Source organism: Asterias amurensis, chromosome 7, assembly GCF_032118995.1.
Source record: "Asterias amurensis chromosome 7, ASM3211899v1".
NCBI classification, from domain to species: Eukaryota; Metazoa; Echinodermata; class Asteroidea; order Forcipulatida; family Asteriidae; genus Asterias; species Asterias amurensis.
This window is the reverse complement of record NC_092654.1, coordinates 9,233,605-9,251,979: the sequence shown is the minus strand read 5'-3', so window position 1 is coordinate 9,251,979 and position 18,375 is coordinate 9,233,605. Positions and strand designations below refer to the sequence as shown.

Here is an 18,375-nt window from a genome sequence, read left to right as displayed (position 1 = left end):
TACAGTATTACATTTAGTTTTAGCCCGCAAACGTAAAGTTAAAAAGCAATATACAGACTAGGAAATAGAGTGCTCTCATAGTGGTGCACAAGGTTTGATACACACACATCTCAACGCGTGTTCAGGCTGTTAAGTCAACTTCTTAGTTTCTGTAAGTCGACTTGGTGAGATAGTTGTAAATAGTTGCGTTAAATAATAAGTTTACACTTGGCGCCTCATAAGGGAACGTGTTCCTTTAATTGTTAGTTGTTCGAGCAACAACCCTTTTGATGCTAAATTACCATAATACACATCGAGAAAAAAAAATCTTTGCATTTTTAACAACACTTATTTCATTGACTCAAACGCTGACCTTGACGATATCCGAACACCTTGTGTTTGTTTCTACAAACACTAAATTCTAGTTGTAACTCCTTCTATTCCTTGCTCTATGTCGTTACCAAGTAAGGATTTATTCTAATAATTACTTTGAGTAATTACCAATAGTGGCCAGTGCCTTTAAATCTAGCTTCTGCTCTCTCAAACGTGCTGGAATTGATTTCGATGCACAAATATCTCTATAGTGTGTAATATTTTTGAGTTAACGATAATATCTGCTTAGAGGATTTGGGTACTTTTTCAAAATGTCCATAGATTTACATTAAACTTACAGGGTTTGAAGATAATGATAGTGGAAAGCTTTCCTTCAAATATTACTTATTGAGGTGCTGTAGTTTTTGAGAAATGAGTAAAACAATGTCATGAAAATACGCTTGTAAATGATTGAAATAATTTTCGTCTCATGAGACGAAAATTATTTTCATGACATTGTTTTACTAATTTCCCCAAAACTACAGCTCCTCAGCACGTAATATTTTCAGGGAAGCTTTCGATTATCATTATCTTCAAACTGTTTTAAGTTTAGTGTAAATCTGTGGACATTGTGTTGTTTGTCCTACAAAAGTTACATAGACCCTTTAAGTGAGCAATGGGACACTATTGGTTATTACTCAAAATAGTTGTTAGCATAAAAACTTCCTTGGTAACGAGCAATGGGAGAGCTGTTGACAGTTTAAAACATTGGGAGAAACGGCTCCCTCTGAAGTAACGTAGGTTTTGAGAGATATTTTTGAGGTTATTTCTCACTCAAAAAATAAAAGACTTCTGAAGCCTTTTATCATGCAACTGAAAGCAAACAAAGTAATGCAAAAAGGGTGGTTTTTTAAATCTTTTTTTCTCTTGCAAATTCGATGACCAACTTAGCTTTTTTGAGAAAGGAATAATCTTCTCACTCAAATTATTTGAATATGAAAAAGACTTCAGGCCTGGAGCCTTTTCAGGCATCTGAAAACACACACAATTGTACATAAGGGTGTTTTATCTTTCATTATACTGACTTACAATTATGATGACCAATTGAGCCCTAATTTTCACAAATTTATGCATTATGTTGAGATACACCAAGTTAGAATAATGGTCTTTGACAATTTTACCCAACTTGTCTTGTGCCTCAGTTAGTTCAAGCAAAACAATAAAACAAAAAAGACATGGTCACTAAAAACACATCTGATATAATACATTGTTGATCAGTTTTTGAAACTCAGGGTGCACGACTGAGCACTTCAGATGAAATGTTTGGTTTATAAACGTCTACTTTCCATGGTTTCCATGAAGGGTACTTCTTGAATTGTATTTCTTTAACAAATGTTTTGTAAGGAACATGTGGGTTTGGTCGAGTCTCTCTGCAGTTGTTATACCAAGGCGAATTCTGGATTGTTTTAATGGGCTGCGTGGTCCCGTTAAAAAGATGGGGTACAATGTTGCAAAGTGTCGGTAGAGTAATTGGAAAATATGGGGTCACCGCACCCTTTGTCTTCCACTCAAAATACTTCAGATACATATCGTCGTTTTGGTCCAGAAGTTTGATGTAGTCTGCAAGGTCTTCCAGAGTGGAAAAGTCACTGACGTGAATGAAGGAATTTGGTGGGGCTAGTTTCTCGAAATCTGCTTTGGGTGCACCGTAGACTACTGGCACGACGTCGTACATGAGAGAATTTGTCCAGAACTTTTCTGTGATGTACTCGCGGCATTCGCTGTTAGCTAGCGCCAGGTGGAACTTGAAGCTCTTGAATAATTGGTTGCAGCGGTGGGATCGCATTGGAAGGCAAGTGAGATTGCCACAATGTCCGTAAGCACGAACAGGTAAAAGTTCTCTTAGCTGCTCCATGAATGGAAACCTTGGCCATGTCACTTGGGCACAGTTGCTGGCGATCCAAACAATCAGATCCTTCTTTTGCGTCAGATCAAGTTCTGCTTCTCCATGATTTACAGCTGGTACGCCTTCTCTGTAGTAACCGAATGGAATTGGAATTTCAGAATCCCGTCTGTACGTCATCATGACGTGGTATTTGAGCTTTTCCATGACCAGAGAGCCAGTCCAAGCACCCACTCTGTACGGAGTTTCGGTACTGTAGTAAATCCATGTTTGGTCTTTTTTCGGTTGAAGTTGTACCAAAGCAGCACCATGCAAGCTGAAAATCTTCGGCAGCATCCCGAATATGATCGCGTCCTGGCCTTCAAATTGTTTTACATCACTAGTCAATGTATACTCGATGGTGGTGCCGTGTTTTGGACAATCAAAACGGCCAACCCAAAGACCCTGACTGCTTTGTCGAAACACAGATAAGATGTCATTGAGTTCAAACCACTCTTCCGTTCCCTCTTTGTCGCCGAAGATCAGGACTCGTTTGACGGGTGCTCCGGCGCCCGGAGCCGATACGAGTCCTCCTCCGGCGTTTGGAGCCGGCACGGGTCCTTCGGCGTTTGGAGACGGTACGACTCGGCTTCTGCCTTGCAATAGAGTTGCCTTGTCGACGCTGTTGAACTCCAAATCTGGATTTTCTTCGATGGGATTCGTCATGAGCCACAGGAGAGAGCCGGCAATCACGCCAAGAACCACCGCCATTTTCCGCCTCGGTATTATCTGCAATAAATTCATCGCAGGGAATCAAAACGCCACTCTCAAATCAACAGAGGCAAAGTTTTGTTTAAAAGTTAATCCAGAAGTGTAGAGGACTCTGGTGTCCACGTGGACACCCCCCCCCCCCACATCTTTGTAAAAGCCATGGACGTGTGTTCATGCCATTCATAGTGGCAGCTAAAAACCCATCATTATTCTTCTTTCCCCTTTAAAGGCGCTGGACACCGTTGGTAATTGTCATAGACCAACATTCACACATCGTGTATCCCAACATATGCATACAATAACAACCTGGCTCAATTGGTCATTGAAGTTGCAAGGGAATAAAGAAAGAAAAACACCCTTGTTTCACAACTTTGAGAGAGCCGTAATTATTCGACTGATTTTGTGTTTGTTTAATAAGAATACTACAAAGAGGTAATTACTTTTGCATTTTTGTTTGCCAAAATCATTGAAATGTCGTTATTCATAGCTAAAATCATCTTTGCCTTATGTCGTTGGTTGAGAAGGACAATCTGTGTATTTTTCTGTGGCGTACTGGGTAGCTAGTTCTTTATACTTCGCTCGTTAGGAAATGCGCCCACAGATGTTTCTGCCGATTAGCGCTGGTCGTTATACGCCCGCGGTAACACACATGGAACCTTTGAAGACGACTACATGTAGTTGTAACTCCTTCTGTTCCTTGCTCTATGTCGTTACCAAGTAAGGATTTATTCTAATAATTACTTTGAGTAATTAACAATAGTGGCCAGTGCCTTTAAATCTAGCTTCTGCTCTCTCAAACGTGCTGGAATTGATTTCGATGCACAAATATCTCTATAGTGTGTAATATTTTTGAGTTAACGATAATATCTGCTTAGAGGATTTGGGTACTTTTTCAAAATGTCCATAGATTTACATTACACTTACAGGGTTTGAAGATAATGATAGTGGAAAGCTTCCCTTCAAATATTACTTATTGAGGTGCTGTAGTTTTTGAGAAATGAGTAACACAATGTCATGAAAATACGCTTGTTAATGATTGAAATAATTATTGTATATGCATACAATAACAACCTGGCTCAATTGGTCATTGAAGTTGCAAGGGAATAAAGAAAGAAAAACACCCTTGTTTCACAACTTTGTACGGTTTCAGATGCACAATAAAAGGCTTCAGTCTCGAAGTGTTTAATTAGAGTGAAACATTACCCCTTTTCTCAAAAACTACTTCAGAGGGACCGTTTCCCACAATGTTCTATACTATCAACAGCTCTCCATTGGCCTTGTTGATGTATGGCGGGCACTGTAGGAGTTCACTGTTTGGTAAATTGGTTTGAGTGTATACAGACAAAGTAGTGTAGATGTCCATCATATCCCAAAATTGCGTATTTCTCGTTTACCAAGTAAGTTTTTAAAGGCAGTGGACACTATTGGTAATTACTCAAAATAATTATTCGCATAAAACCTTTCTTGATGACGAGTAATGGGGAGAGGTTGATGGTATAAAACATTGTGAGAAACGGCTCCCTCTGAAGTGCCATAGTTTTCGTGAAAGAAGTAATTTTCAACGAATTTGATTTCGAGACCTCAGATTTAGAACTTGAGGTCTCGAAATCAACCATCTAAACGCACACCATTTCGTGTGACAGGGGTGTTTTTTCTTTCATTATTATCTCGCAAGTTCGATAACCGATTGAGCTCAAATTTTCACAGATTTGTTATTTTATGCATATGTTGAGATACACCAAGTGAGAAGACTGGTCTTTGACAATTACCAATAGTGTCCACTGTATTTAAGCTAACAATATTATTATTTTGAGTAATTACCACTAGTGTCCATTGCCTGTAAACGCATTCTAGGAAATAGCAGGTGAATTAAGAACTAGCAAAGTATCTTCCATGACTATACAAACTTCTAAGCATGAAACAAAATGACAGTTATAATAAATTGTCGTTTATGAACGTGTGTTACCTTTCTAAAACACACCATCTCTCTTGTGGAACCAACTCGACCTCAGAGTCTCCACAGCGTTGAAAGATAACAACTTCAGTACTGCAGTGAAGACCGCTCACAGACAACGGCCTTCCCAAAAGTCCGTTTACTTTCTAATATAAATACGTTACGGGTTAAAGGTGTCACAGAAGATGTAATGAAAGAAAGTGTTTGGGCCATTGTTGTCTTTTATTATATTACGTAACTGCAAAGTATTTCAATACTGAACAGTCTGTGTACATTGACATGTTCAAAGAACGGACATGCATGTACAAGATGAGAATGAGAAGGTAGTGTGTTTTCCTCCAGCCAGGCTCCTATAATTATGATGCACATGCTTACATCTTTACGGACTGTGAAGGGCAGGCACAGTGAAGGGGTTACCCTGTTTCAGCCCCAATGAGCAGGTGCCAACGTGCCCCTGGTGACAGTCGATTTGGCCGATTGTCCAAATGTAGCCCTCGCCTTGAAGTGGTCGTCTGGCCATGTGTAAAACATTGTGAGAAACAGCTCCCTCTGAAGTAACGTATTTTTTGAGAAATAGGAAAGTTCTCACTCAAATATTAAAAGACTTCAGACCTGAAGCCTTTTATTAATAGGCATCTTAAATCACACACATTTTGTGCAACAATGGTGTTTTTCTTCTTCGTTATTCCCTTGCAATATCGATGACCATTGAGTCAAAGTTTTCACAGATTATTGTGTTTTGTATGCATATGTTTGGATACACCAAGTGAGAATACTGGTCTTTGACAATTCAAAGATGTCCATTGCTTTTAAATTTGCACATAAACAATATAATTATTACCCCTTTGCCACCCTCCACCAAAATGTTTTTTTTTTCTTCTTCTTTTTTCTTTTTCTTTTTATCGTCATATCATTTTGTCCAATTATATCCATTTCGCCCATCTGCCCACCCACCCATCACCCCCTCTCTCTCCAAATATCCGATCACACGACAGTGACTTAATTGACAATCACCCGATGCTATAACAACATTTCCCTTCAAGCTTCATATTAAAATCACTACTAGTGTTGACCGATCAATAAAACGTTCAAATACTCATGACATTATTGCATGTAGAAAATGTGTATACACCACCGCCATGTCAACAAATCCTACATCGTATTATTGGTTGGTAATTAGCGGTGTGGGTTTCTGTTCTCCCGATGGAGATATAAACATTCAAGAAAGTCCCCAATCGATGTATAAATGTCATGGAGACATGGATTTGGGGTATGCGCGTCCCGGGACACTCAATCAATGACGTCATCGTTTGATGAATGTTGTAATTAAACTCTACACCACTTGCTGTATTCATTAAGAAGGTACTGATTTCGTGCTGTGAACCTACTGGACAAGATGGCCAGAACCAACCGAATCGTAAGTAACTTAACAATTTGCTGTGGAATTTGATAGAAAATCTCTCACTAGTTTTAAACTCTCAATTGTATGGATTTTCTATGTAAGTTTTACAGAAGTAAGCAACATTTTATTGTTACAGGTTGTTTTAAAAGACACTGGACACAAAGACCAATATTCTCACTTGTACTATGGAGAATGCATACGATTACAAATCTGTGAAAATTTGGACTCAATTGGGAAGCAAAAAACACCAACGTTGCAAAAAATGCTTCGTCTTTTAAAGGCAGTGGACACTATTGGTAATTACTCAAAATAATTATCATCATAAAACCTTTCTTGATTACGAGTAATGGGTAGAGGTTGATGGTATAACACATTGTGAGAAACAGGTCCCTCTGAAGTGATGTAGTTTACGAGAAAGAAGTAAGTTTCCACGAATTTGATTTCGAGACCTCAAGTTTAGAATTTGAGGTCTCGAAATCAAGCATCTGAAAGCACACAACTTCGTGTGACAAGGGTGTTTTTTCTTTCATTATTATCTCGCAAATTCGACGACCGATAGAGCTCAAATTTTCACAGGTTTGTTATTTTATGCATATGTTAAGATACACCAACTGTGAAGGCTAGTCTTTGACAAGTACCAATAGTGTCCACTGCCTTTAATATTTGAGTGAGAAATTGACCTCTTTCTCAAGAACTGCGTTACTTCAGAGTAAGGGGAGCAATTGTCACGCTTTATACTATCAATATCTCTCATTTGCTTGTAACCAAGAAAGTTGTCATGCTAAAAATTAGTTTGAGTAATTACATATAGTGTCCACAGTACCTTTAAATCGTTACTTAGTAATTAAATTGTGGCTTAGGTGCATACAAAATCGGCGCGTCGGTTGTGTGTGTTTCGTCGGTTGGGTTGTTTGGGAGACAAATTGTTTCAAGAGAAAATAGTGAGGTTATTAAAGTTCATGTTCCACATCCCAAAAGAAAAAACATTGACACTTAAGTACGACTACGACTACAAATTTAGCCGAATATTAATTTCAATAGGCCTATTTCTCCTTAAATTCCTTTTTTCTTAACTGTTTGTAATTTCAAAATTGTGACCGAACTTTTTTTTTCTTTTTTGACAAAATCGGTCAAACAATATAAGGCGAATTTTAACAGGCCTAGTTCTTTCTAAATTCCATATTTAATCTTTGTTTGTGATTCAGGAGTAAAATGAACTTAACTATAGAAATTGTGACCGAAAAATTCAAGTTTTTGTCTTTTTTGTGCAGTCTGTGTCCGTTGCTCTGACATGCGTATGGCTTATCACCATGGTTTCTTGTCACAGCAGTGCAGAGACTTCATATCGTAAGTACGTTCTCTTTTTGGATGAGAGTAAAATATTAAAAAAAACTTCACGTGTGTGGGAGTTCTAAGAGAATGCACAATAATTCTGTAGGTTACTACTTCTGTCTTAATTTAAATAGACACTATTGGTAATTGTCAAAGACCAGTCTTCTCACTCGGTGTATCTCAACCTATGCAAAAACTGTAAAAGTTTAAACTCAATCGGTCGTCAAAGTGGCGAGATAATAATGGAAGAAAAAACACCCTTGTCACATGACGTGGTGTGCTTTCAGATGCTTGATTTCGGGATCTCAAAATCTAATTCTGAGGTCTCAAGATCAAATTGGTGGAAAATTCCTTCTTTCTCGAAAATAACGATGGCTCAGAGGGAGTCGTTTATCACAATATTGTAAACCACCAACAGCTTCCCATTACTCGTTACCAAGTAAGGTTTTGTGCTAACAATTATTGTTGAGTAATTACCAATAGTGTCCACTGCCTTTAAAGATCATAACACATAAACTTGTAGCAGTCTTGCCAACGTTTAGTGTTTTATGAGCATGACTATGACTAGTACGGTCTCTAACATCTTAATGCATAGAAAATTGTACCACCATCATCTGCATGTCTTCTTCTTTATTATGATTGTCTGAATAACATGAAGAGATTATACGCGTCAAGATTAGCATTATACAAATGCATACTTACAATATTATTCTTTTAGAGAATCAATGATTTGTGGCAGCATCATATGTTAAAATATGCCTTGGATCTTTTGTCCACAAAACTCGGGAAAGGTAGACACATTGGTGTAAGGGTAAAACCAAATTAGTAATTTTTATCCCCGGTGTTTATTACATCCATTAAAACATTATTTCCCTATTTTTTTTTTGTAATAAAGAGACACATAACTTTACATAACAACGATTTTGCATTTCGTTTTTCTTATTAGAATATTCCACTTCCAACTCGAACTACGTCATTGTGACGTCCAAACAATCTTGGAGCGACGCAAGGGATGCCTGTGCAGCCACTGGCAGCCATCTTGTTTACGTCAGCTCAGCCGACGAGAACCAGGCACTGTCCGATGCTATTGTAGGGTTCGGTGCCTCGACCAGTGACTACTGGATGGGGCTCGTGGGGACTGGAGGCGATTCATGGGTATGGTTGGATGGGGTAGGCCCGGGGTACACCAACTGGCCGGACAGCGGGAAACGAGATGATGATGACTGTATTACTCTTCATGTGTCAAGCCAGACGTGGAAAGCTCACAATTGTGACTCGGACAAGAAATATATTTGCGAGGAGGAGGGTGAGTTACTGCACTGTTTAAACGGGTGCCGGGTCACATGGGGACCATTCTGGGTCGAGCTGATCCACAAACTGGTTTAAAATGGGAATCAAACTGAGAACACCTATTCACACTTGCTTTCCCTTCCACTTGAAAATTCACTCTTTTCCATCTTGACCGGCACATTTGAATTTAATGGTTATACATCAGAGCCATGAATGGTATTATTAATATTATTATAATTTGATTGTCTCAGTTTGACCCATTTCTGGGTCAATGTTTAGACAGAGATACCGGGTCAAATAGTGTGTCAGCAGACCCCCTGCGTCCCAGGGTTGGTTCAATGCGGCCTTGGATTTTTCTTTGGAGTGTTGGAAATGTAAAGGTCGGGTTGCAAAAGCACACATACAACATGAATCGAGTAAATGCACTCAAAATACTTCATTTCTTTGTGTGGACACTTTTATAGTCATGATGTCGTATAGTTTTAGGAAGAGAAAATTCAATCCTTTTCTCAGTTTAACGGTTCGTATTTTGTCTTTATTTTGTGAATAGTAATTCCATATTTACCTTTCTAATAAGACTCCCCTAATAGTTTCACCCAGTGTTTTAGACGGAAGTATTTATGGAATTTGTTTGAAGTGATCAAGTTTTGTTATTTCTTCACAATTAAAAACTGTAAGATTGAACTCTCCCAAACCGAAAATAAATTGTACCATCAACTTTGAACATCGTTGGAAGAAAAAAATCACAGAACAAACCTCTACTATTTGCTTTGTTTGTTCTTGATTATAGAAATAATAACAACCACTCTTCCAACTACGATCAATGTGCAAACAACTGACAACGGTAAGCTCGGAATTAAACTGCTCAAATATTTTCATAGCAAAGAACTACACATGTCATGTCGTTAGCCGTTAAGGATTTTATAAGGTCCGGTTATTTCCGAAACTTACAAACAAATTTTGAATTGTCACCTTGCGCACCAAGTGAGCAAGTGGGCCACATGTGAGCAAATGGGCCACATGCATTGAGCAAATGGGCCACATGTTGTTCTTTTAAAGGCAGTGGACACTATTTGTAATTACTCAAAATAATTATTGGCATAAAACCTTACTTGGTGACGAGTAATGGGGAGAGGTTGATGGTATAAAACATTGTGAGAAACGGCTCCCTCTGAAGTGCCATAGTTTTCGAGAAAGAAGTAATTTTCCACGAATTTGATTTCGAGACCTCAGATTTAGAACTTGAGGTCTCGAAATCAACCATCTAAACGCACACAACTTCGTGTGACAAGGGTTATTTTTCTTTCATTGTTATCTCGCAACTTCGATGACCGATTGAGCTCAAATGTTCACAGGTTAGTTTTTTTATGCATATGTTGAGATACACCAACTGTGAAGGCTAGTCTTTGACAATTACCAATAGTGTCCATTGCCTTTAACGAGTTCCACAACTTGTTAGTGTGTTCATGCATAGAGCAAGGATCGGTACGTCACTCATAATTGGCAGCTAACCCCATCAACTTTGAATATCGGTGAAAAAAAGTAATAGAAAAAAGCCTCTCCTATTTGTTTTGTTTGTTTTTGGATTAGAAATAATAACAATCAATCTTAATCTTGCAACTATTATCAATGTTCAAGCAACTGAAGTTTTTTTCTTGTGATAAAAAAAAATTATGAATTGAATTTTACAAACTCTCCAAAATCGAAGATGAGTTGTCCCTATTCAACTTTGATCAACGGTGGAAAACATTTTAAGAAATAAATCACATAAAAAACTCTTTTATTTTGTGTTTGTTCTTGATTTAGAAATCATAACAACCACTCTTGCAACTACGACCAAAGTGCAAACTACTAGAAACGGTAAGCTTAGAATTTAGCTGCAAAAAACTTGGTGGTTCTCTTGTGTAACAACAATCAATAAATAAATCACAGAATTTTGTTTTAAAGCCATTGGACACTTTCGGTAAACAGTATTGTCGAAGGCCCACACTTCGTGTATTACAACTTATATATAAATAACAAATCTGTGAAAATTTAGGCTCAATCGGTCATCGGAGTCGAGAGAAAATAACGGGAAAACCCACCCTTGTTTCCGCACGTTTCGCTGTGTCATGACATGTGTTTAAAATAAATCCGTAATTCTCGCTATCGAGAATTTATATTGTTTTAATGTTTTCTCAAAAAGTAAAGCATTTCCTGGAACAATATTTCAAGAGAAGTCTTTCACCATTACCTTCTGTAAACCCTGTAAGTTATTTGTAAATCTGTGAACTTTTTTTTCTTTAAACCGAAAGTGTATAATGGCTTTAAAGATGTTTTGTTTGTTCTTAATTTTAGAAGTCATAACAACCACTCTTGCCACTACGCTCAATGTGAAAACTACTGAAAATGGTAAGCATAGAATTACACTGCAAACAACTGGGGTGTTTTAACTTAATCTCTTATGTAAAAACCATAGAGCTTTATAGATATATGGTAAAAACTCACATCTGTGGGGGACTCACATCTGTATTGTAATTCATGACACCGCAATGAGGAACTATCAATCCAATCATGGATAATTGAACCAGGAAATACTTCATGCTTCACCCTTTTTATTTCAGTCTGTCCTGACGGTTTCCAGTTCTTTCAGACATCATGCTACCGCGCGTTCAGTGAAGAACCAATCAACGGGCTCGATGCTCGTGCTGTTTGCGCGCAATTATCATCCGACACTCATCTCGTGTTCATCGAAAGCCAGTCAGAGCAGACGTTTCTCCAGGAGTTTGTTCAGGCACTGGGTGTTGTAATGGACTTCTGGATTGGTCTGACGATCACGTCTGACGGGGATCATGAGTGGCTGGATGGAGCTCCACTCGGTAGCTTTTCCGTATGGGATTCGACGGGACATCAAAATATGCACCCGTGTATAAGACTTCGGAGGGTTGCCGAGTACACGTGGAACGACAGACCGTGTGACGTAGAATACGGCTACATTTGCGAAATGGAAAGTTAGTTATGTTTCAATGTTTGCAAGGACCCTTACATTGGCCGCATACATTGGCCGCGATCTTTGATGGACCCATGCTTGCGTGAAAGGCTTTCATTGGCTGAGAGGCGTGTGCAGCGCGAAACGCGTGCACTCCATTGTGTTTTACATCAAAGATGGCGGTCAAAGACGTCATCACGTCATACCATCTACACAATAAATATACGCCCAGGGTGCACTGACAATGAGGGCGCCTTTATTATAGCTGCACAATGGTATGTGTGGTGACAGTGCAATATTTAGGTAGCATTTTTAATCACAATCATTCACCCAGTTGACCATTCACCCAGTTGACCATTTTTGCTAAAGACCGGTTCGGCAGGAGATTCTGTCCCCACGGAGGTTCTGTCCCCTCATACTTTGTACACTTCTTCTGATAGCGCCCTCTTTTGAATCAACCTCCTCAAGCCCACGTTAATTTCCCCCATGGAGGATAGAATCTCCGGCGGACAGATTTCCCTTAGAAACCGGCTTCAGCTTTCGATACATGGCTACAAGATGGCTGACAGAGCTGAAGTCGGAGTCTCATTGAAGAGCTCTCATATGACCACATAACAATGACCCTAATGACTAACAATCTAATAATAATAACAATAATAATAATACGGACATTTATTCCGTAATTTCTTATAGTGACAGCTCAAGCAACAATTCTCGCAACGGAAATCATAACAGAGACACCCGCCGAGGATGAAATTCAGACCATGCAGTATACTACAGTTGTGCAACTTGTGGATACCCAGACGGCTTCACCATTCATGACAGTAACGTCAGAGGAAAACTTGGTATTAACAGAACTCATAACCGAAACACCAGCAAAAGACGAAGACTTTCAGACCATGCAGACAACTACATATGAGCAACATCTTGTAGATGCCAAGACGACATCCGGGACAGTAACTACAGAGGAAAACTTGAAAACTGAAGGTGCGATGATTCACAGCAGGACGAAAATGTCAATATTTTTTTCCCAAACGAGCACTGTCAAAAAAACACCATGGAAATTAGGTAGATCTACTGTATGATAAATTTGTTTATCAAGAAAGCTTTAATCAATGCCAAAGATCTAAAAACAGTCAACTATTTTTTTAATATCAACTAACGCTTATTTTGGTTTACAGAGTCCAGCATTCTTTCGAAGACAATCACAGCATCTGACCAAAATTTTGAGTCGTTAACCAACATTTCTCTAAGAGATAGTCATATTATGCTGTTACCACAAACCTCTCTGATTGATACTTCCACCATGCACAATTTAAAATCTTATTTTGGTTTACACAGAACGCGTACAGAAATGATTTGGTTTGAACCAAATTGTTTGGTTTAATTTCGTCTGCCTGAAAACATACTGGCATCTCACCATTATTACAAAAATATTTTGTTTCACTTTCTTATAATACAGTTACATCGGGTTTAAACATTACAAAGTTGAACGCATGACGAGTGACAATAAAAGCAGCACGTAATGTTCATTATACAATATTAAGGGCCTTGTCACACAGGGCAGTTTTCCAGGAAACTTGGAGGCAACTAACGACACTCTATGCATCATTCCAATTGACCTATTTGATCTTCAATTTAATTGCAGTTCTTGTAACTGAAGTCGTAATTGAAGTGGGAGATGGTGTTATCCAGACAATACAACCTACTAGGTTGGTGTCATAGCAACCTCGTTCCCAGGGGTGATCGATCTCACCGCGCTAAGGCCACATACTGCTCCTCATGTCTTGATGCAAAAATGCCGTCGTTTGCTCAAGGAATTGTGAAAAGTGTTTGTGAACTTCTCAGTGAAATAGGAATGCAGAGATTGTTCGCATTGTAGGATCTAAATATTTCGTCATTGTAATCAATGTGCTTGAAATAAGTACCCTCATCTCCAACAAATCTTATTTCAAACTTCAAACGAACAACACAAAATAAGAGTTTCTGACTGCTTGTGCGCATAAAACTATTAAAACATCAGGCAATGTTATTAGAGCAAGTTTTGGGCATAATCATATGTGATTTTTTCTTCAACCGTTTTGTACAGCTTCCGTAACCGTCCTCATTACCGAAGATATAACCGAGACACCAGGGGAGGGTGGCGACTTCCAGACAGTGCAGCTTTCAACAACTCTGCACCATCTTGAGGATGACATCATGACCACGCCCTCAGGTGATGAAGAGGGGAGACTCTCAACCGATAAGGATCACTTAACTACATCTGAGGGTAGTGACACGTCTACATCTACACTAAGCATCTCTACGTGTAAGCGTAGAGAGAAGAACTTCTACATACACACAGTAGGAAAGACATTTTCTGATCACGTGGTTTTCAAGACGATCAATAGATCACTGCTAAAATGTGCAGCCGCTTGCATCAGCGAAGCCTGTACGTGGTTCGTCGCCACACATAACAACGACTGTTTGCTGTCTAAAGAAGCTTCAGTCATAGAACAGCTACAGTCTGATGGCTCGGCTGCATTATATTACGTTGGAGGATGAAATTACAGCAAACTGAACTAGATTTTCACTGACCTTTTACTTTATATGCAAATGAGTAAAAGCACCCCATGTTATCCTTTTGTAGTTTTCAGCCGGCCAATAGTTCAGGCATGCAACTGTAACTTCACCAAAGAAGAGGAAATTAAAAATGTCAATGATTTTGTATAGTATTTTTCAAATTTGAATGGTAAAACTGAGAATTAAAAATGAGGAAATCAGCTGATCCGAAGAAAAGTTGCATGCCTGATAGTTGCGTAAAGATATTTCGTTACAATTTTGTTGTTGTAAACAATTAACAAAAGGTAAAGTCTGTAATAGACCCTTCCCATGAAATATGTAAATTGCACATAGCGCCTGCGCACTAACATTTTGGTTGGCAAGATGAGGGAACATCGCGCTGTTTTGTACACGGCTAATGGGTGCATGACGCAGACGCGATTGCGCGTCTGCTTAGTGCACAACTCTATGGCGTTTTCCAACCAACATGGTCTGTACGCATGCGTGAATGTGATTAGCATATTTCACGGGAAGGGTCCATTAGTACAATACTGAATTGTTACACTGTAAGCCGGTTTTAAGCGTTTTTGTTCAAGTCACTTACGAAAGTCTGACGCAAGAGTATAGACATAAATATAGAAATGCTTACTATCTGTGTTCAAATGGAAAATAGTTAAAAAAAACATCAACATTATCACTTTAAAGCGTATGAAATGTATCATTTAGTTTGGGAAACGTCCAATCCTAATTCAATTGCAAGGGCGGGCTGGGCATGGGCACAGACATAATAAGGGGTCACGCCCCCCTCCCCCCCCCCCACGTTACGTCACTGGTAACGGTTCATGCAAGTGCAACATGACAATGGGCCGGATAAATAAAAACTAGCAATTACTTATCAAGTTAAAGGGCCAGCATTAGCAAGAAGACTGAAAAGTAAAAGATCAGGCATGAACATTTTGCTCGCTGGATTACCTTTCACTTATAGACATATAAATAAAAACGACATTTTACTAACATACTGTAGCAATTACTAATATTTTTACAAGCTACTACATGAGGAGCTTGAGATTTTACTTGAACAACAGTGTTGCATATATGGCTCGGTATCGCGTCAGTATTAAACGGTTATTTTTCCCTTGGCCTAATGATCCTACTATAAATGTTACTTATAAATTTGTTGTGTACTTTATTTGCTCTAAAAGAACCAATCTCTCGAGCGCTGGCGTGGAGAGGCTGGCTGTTTCCTCATCATAGCCACTGCCGCCATCAAAAACTTGACTAAGTGGAAACTACCCCGCCTGCATTTCAGTTAATCGCTATTGATCAGCGAGTCCATGCCTCTATTGTTATACTCCTGAATACCCCGCTATTGTGCTTTTCTCGGACCACTTACTAATCCGTTCAAGTAAATGGTGTTTTTCCAGTAAAAGATTATTTATAGAGATTTGAGCAAATTCTCATGCCTGATCTTAAACTTATCGACATTTTGTTAATGCTGGCCTTTACACGGCCCAGTATCTTGTGAAACTATCAGGTAATAGTAAAATGTCGGTTTTATTTACATCTCAATAAGAAGAGTCCCTCAAGCATTGATTTTACCTACTAGTTCGACCAATTACTAGCAATATTAAGGCTTTCTTTTATTTATAAGAATTTAAGTAAAAGACTAGTAAAAGCAAATGCTAGTTTTTATTTATCTGGCCCAATGGGTATTGTATTAGTAACAGTTCAATACTCTGATATTGCGGTAAATATATACAAGGCCACAGGACTTCCGTTAAAATAATCAAACCTACTCTGAAAATATACTCCTGACCTGTCCTTGTTTATTAGCAATGGTTCGCTAGACTGGCTTAAAGGGAGGGTGTACGTTTGACTATCACTTCTTTAATTCAATGGCATTGAAAGTAAAGCAGCTTTTGACATTAACAATAGTTTCACTTTGAAGTAATGTAATTTTGGAAAAACATAAACAGCTTTCATACCCCAAAATTTGAATATGAGAAACCATAAAGAAACGTTTCTGTTAGATATGTTTCAGATTGTGTATACCAATAACGGTGTGGACATGACCACTCTAGGTTATCGACGATACCTCCAAAATGCTACCATCTTTTGAAATTAAATGTTAACAGGTTAGTCTTATCATGGAGGTAGACCTCCGTGGTGTCATTGTATATATCCGCATTTATATAGGATTTAAATAACCGAACAGTTTCAAACAAATGTAAAACTTTCCTTTTTGACTTGGCCGCAGTCGCATTGGACATTGTTTTGTTCCGTTGTTATTCCTTTGAAAGGAGCAATAGCATTTCCGGCAATGCTTGCTCCGACAATACCGTTTGTGAATTCGGTACAATTCGCCAGTGACAATTATGATTTATTAGTCAACATTATGTGTAGAACTGTGCCAAACTTCACCAAGCCTGTAAGCACAAACACTGTTTAAGCACATTTATTGCTTAGCAGAATCTGGTTGCCAGCCAAAAAACCGAAACATTTATACTGTCCCACACATTTTTCAACACAAGCTAACACACGATTTGTTAAAAATGTCCGCGAATCATCGTTCAGTTTTTGGTCTCATTTTGTTTTTATTAACTACGATACAAAATTAACATTAACTACATGTTGTAATTTTTGTTAAAAGCAAGAAATATAAATTAGTGATGTTGTAAATTTTTAAAAAGCAATAGAGATATAAAAATAGTACATTGTATATTAACAGGGGTAGGTAGACATGAAGGTAGGTTAAGGGTATAAACCTTTCATATATTTTAACATGTATCTGCATTAAATAATGATCTAGTCATTAAACACTTTGTCAACTGTGAATATGTTGTTTTACACCCGAACATCTCAGCAGATTGAAAACAACACAATATAAGTTAGTTGGTTCTTTTTTGTTCCTATGATACAGAAACACAACTTAAAGTTTCATAAAATAAATTGAGTTGGGTTCTAAAATCTACTTAGACTTACAGCAAATAACAATTACATAATAGTAACTACATAAGTAGCTTTGTTCGCAACAACACATTATTATTCTAGCACAATACTCGCAGAAATGTTGATAGAAGTACAAACAAGATATTAAATTACTTTCATTCGTGAAATGTTTGAAAAATACGCATTTACAATCTTTAATTTAATGCGACGTAAATAGGGAGCTTCAAATGCACGTAATTGACATGAACGTATACAAAGCCGTTGAGTGTTTCACAACGCAAAGTTTTACGTTCACATTACGTGTAATAGCACAGAATAACAACTGGCACGGGACCATACCGGAGATCAACTTACAAAGTCGGAATAACTAGCAAATAAGACGTCGTTACAAGATAACACGTTGAAAAAAAATACTTTTTATATATTTTTAAATACACTTCCGAATTAATGTCTTTGTATGTATTGCAATGTTTTGCATGTCACTGCGGGCTTTCGTATTAAGTTGACAAAATAATAGCATATATTATGAAAAAGCACATTACAACATTATCTCAATGTCTGTACAATGAAAACTAATTAGTATTTACACGCAGCACCGAAATGTAGTGCTTAAAAATGCTTATTACACGTTAAAGGCTTATATAGCACCATTACATTTTTTTTAAACACAGTATCAACCTCTACCCTTGCCTACCCATTTATACCCCTGGTATAAAGAAGCAATGGTAGTAAAGTGTCTTGCTTATTAAAGGAACACGTTGCCTGGGATCGGACGAGTTGGTCCTTGAAAAGCGTTTGTAACCGTTTTTGTTAGAAAATGCATATGGGTAGAAAGATGTTGTAAAAGTAGAACACAATGATCTACACAAACGTGCCTCGAAATTGCACGTTTTTCATTTTATCTTGTCGACTAACACGGTCGGCCATTTATGCGAGTTAAATTTTTGACTGCCATAAATGGCCGACCGTGTTAGTTAGCACAGTAAAAGGAAAAA

At 38.1% G+C, this 18,375-nt stretch overlaps 2 protein-coding genes across 2 annotated transcripts; one reads left to right on the top strand and one right to left on the bottom strand.

Moving 5' to 3' along the window:
- Positions 1 to 906: 906 nt before the first annotated feature.
- LOC139939488 (alpha-(1,3)-fucosyltransferase 7-like) lies at positions 907 to 5,235 on the bottom strand. The gene is made up of 2 exons (XM_071935446.1): positions 4,911 to 5,235; positions 907 to 2,962 (listed from the first exon to the last, which is right to left on the bottom strand). The coding sequence occupies exons 1-2, from the start codon at positions 4,926 to 4,928 to the stop codon at positions 1,580 to 1,582; spliced, it is 1,401 nt and encodes a 466-aa protein (XP_071791547.1). The 5' UTR covers positions 4,929 to 5,235; the 3' UTR covers positions 907 to 1,579.
- A 692-nt stretch (positions 5,236 to 5,927) lies between these two features.
- LOC139939487 (uncharacterized) lies at positions 5,928 to 18,355 on the top strand. Its single transcript, XM_071935445.1, has 9 exons — positions 5,928 to 6,315; positions 7,572 to 7,647; positions 8,579 to 8,938; positions 9,713 to 9,766; positions 10,729 to 10,782; positions 11,260 to 11,313; positions 11,526 to 11,912; positions 12,584 to 12,877; positions 13,980 to 18,355. Exons 1-9 carry the CDS (start codon positions 6,295 to 6,297, stop codon positions 14,432 to 14,434), a joined length of 1,755 nt encoding a protein of 584 aa, XP_071791546.1. The 5' UTR covers positions 5,928 to 6,294; the 3' UTR covers positions 14,435 to 18,355.
- The last annotated feature ends 20 nt before the right edge of the window (positions 18,356 to 18,375 follow it).

Bases quoted from the DNA above. Each gene is read 5' to 3' on its own strand.
- LOC139939487 (XM_071935445.1), top strand. From the start codon at position 6,295: ATGGCCAGAACCAACCGAATC. The intron at 9,767-10,728 runs GTAAGCTCGGAA...TTCTTGATTTAG, and splicing joins TGTGCAAACAACTGACAACG to AAATCATAACAACCACTCTT. The intron at 12,878-13,979 runs GTGCGATGATTC...CGTTTTGTACAG, and splicing joins GGAAAACTTGAAAACTGAAG to CTTCCGTAACCGTCCTCATT.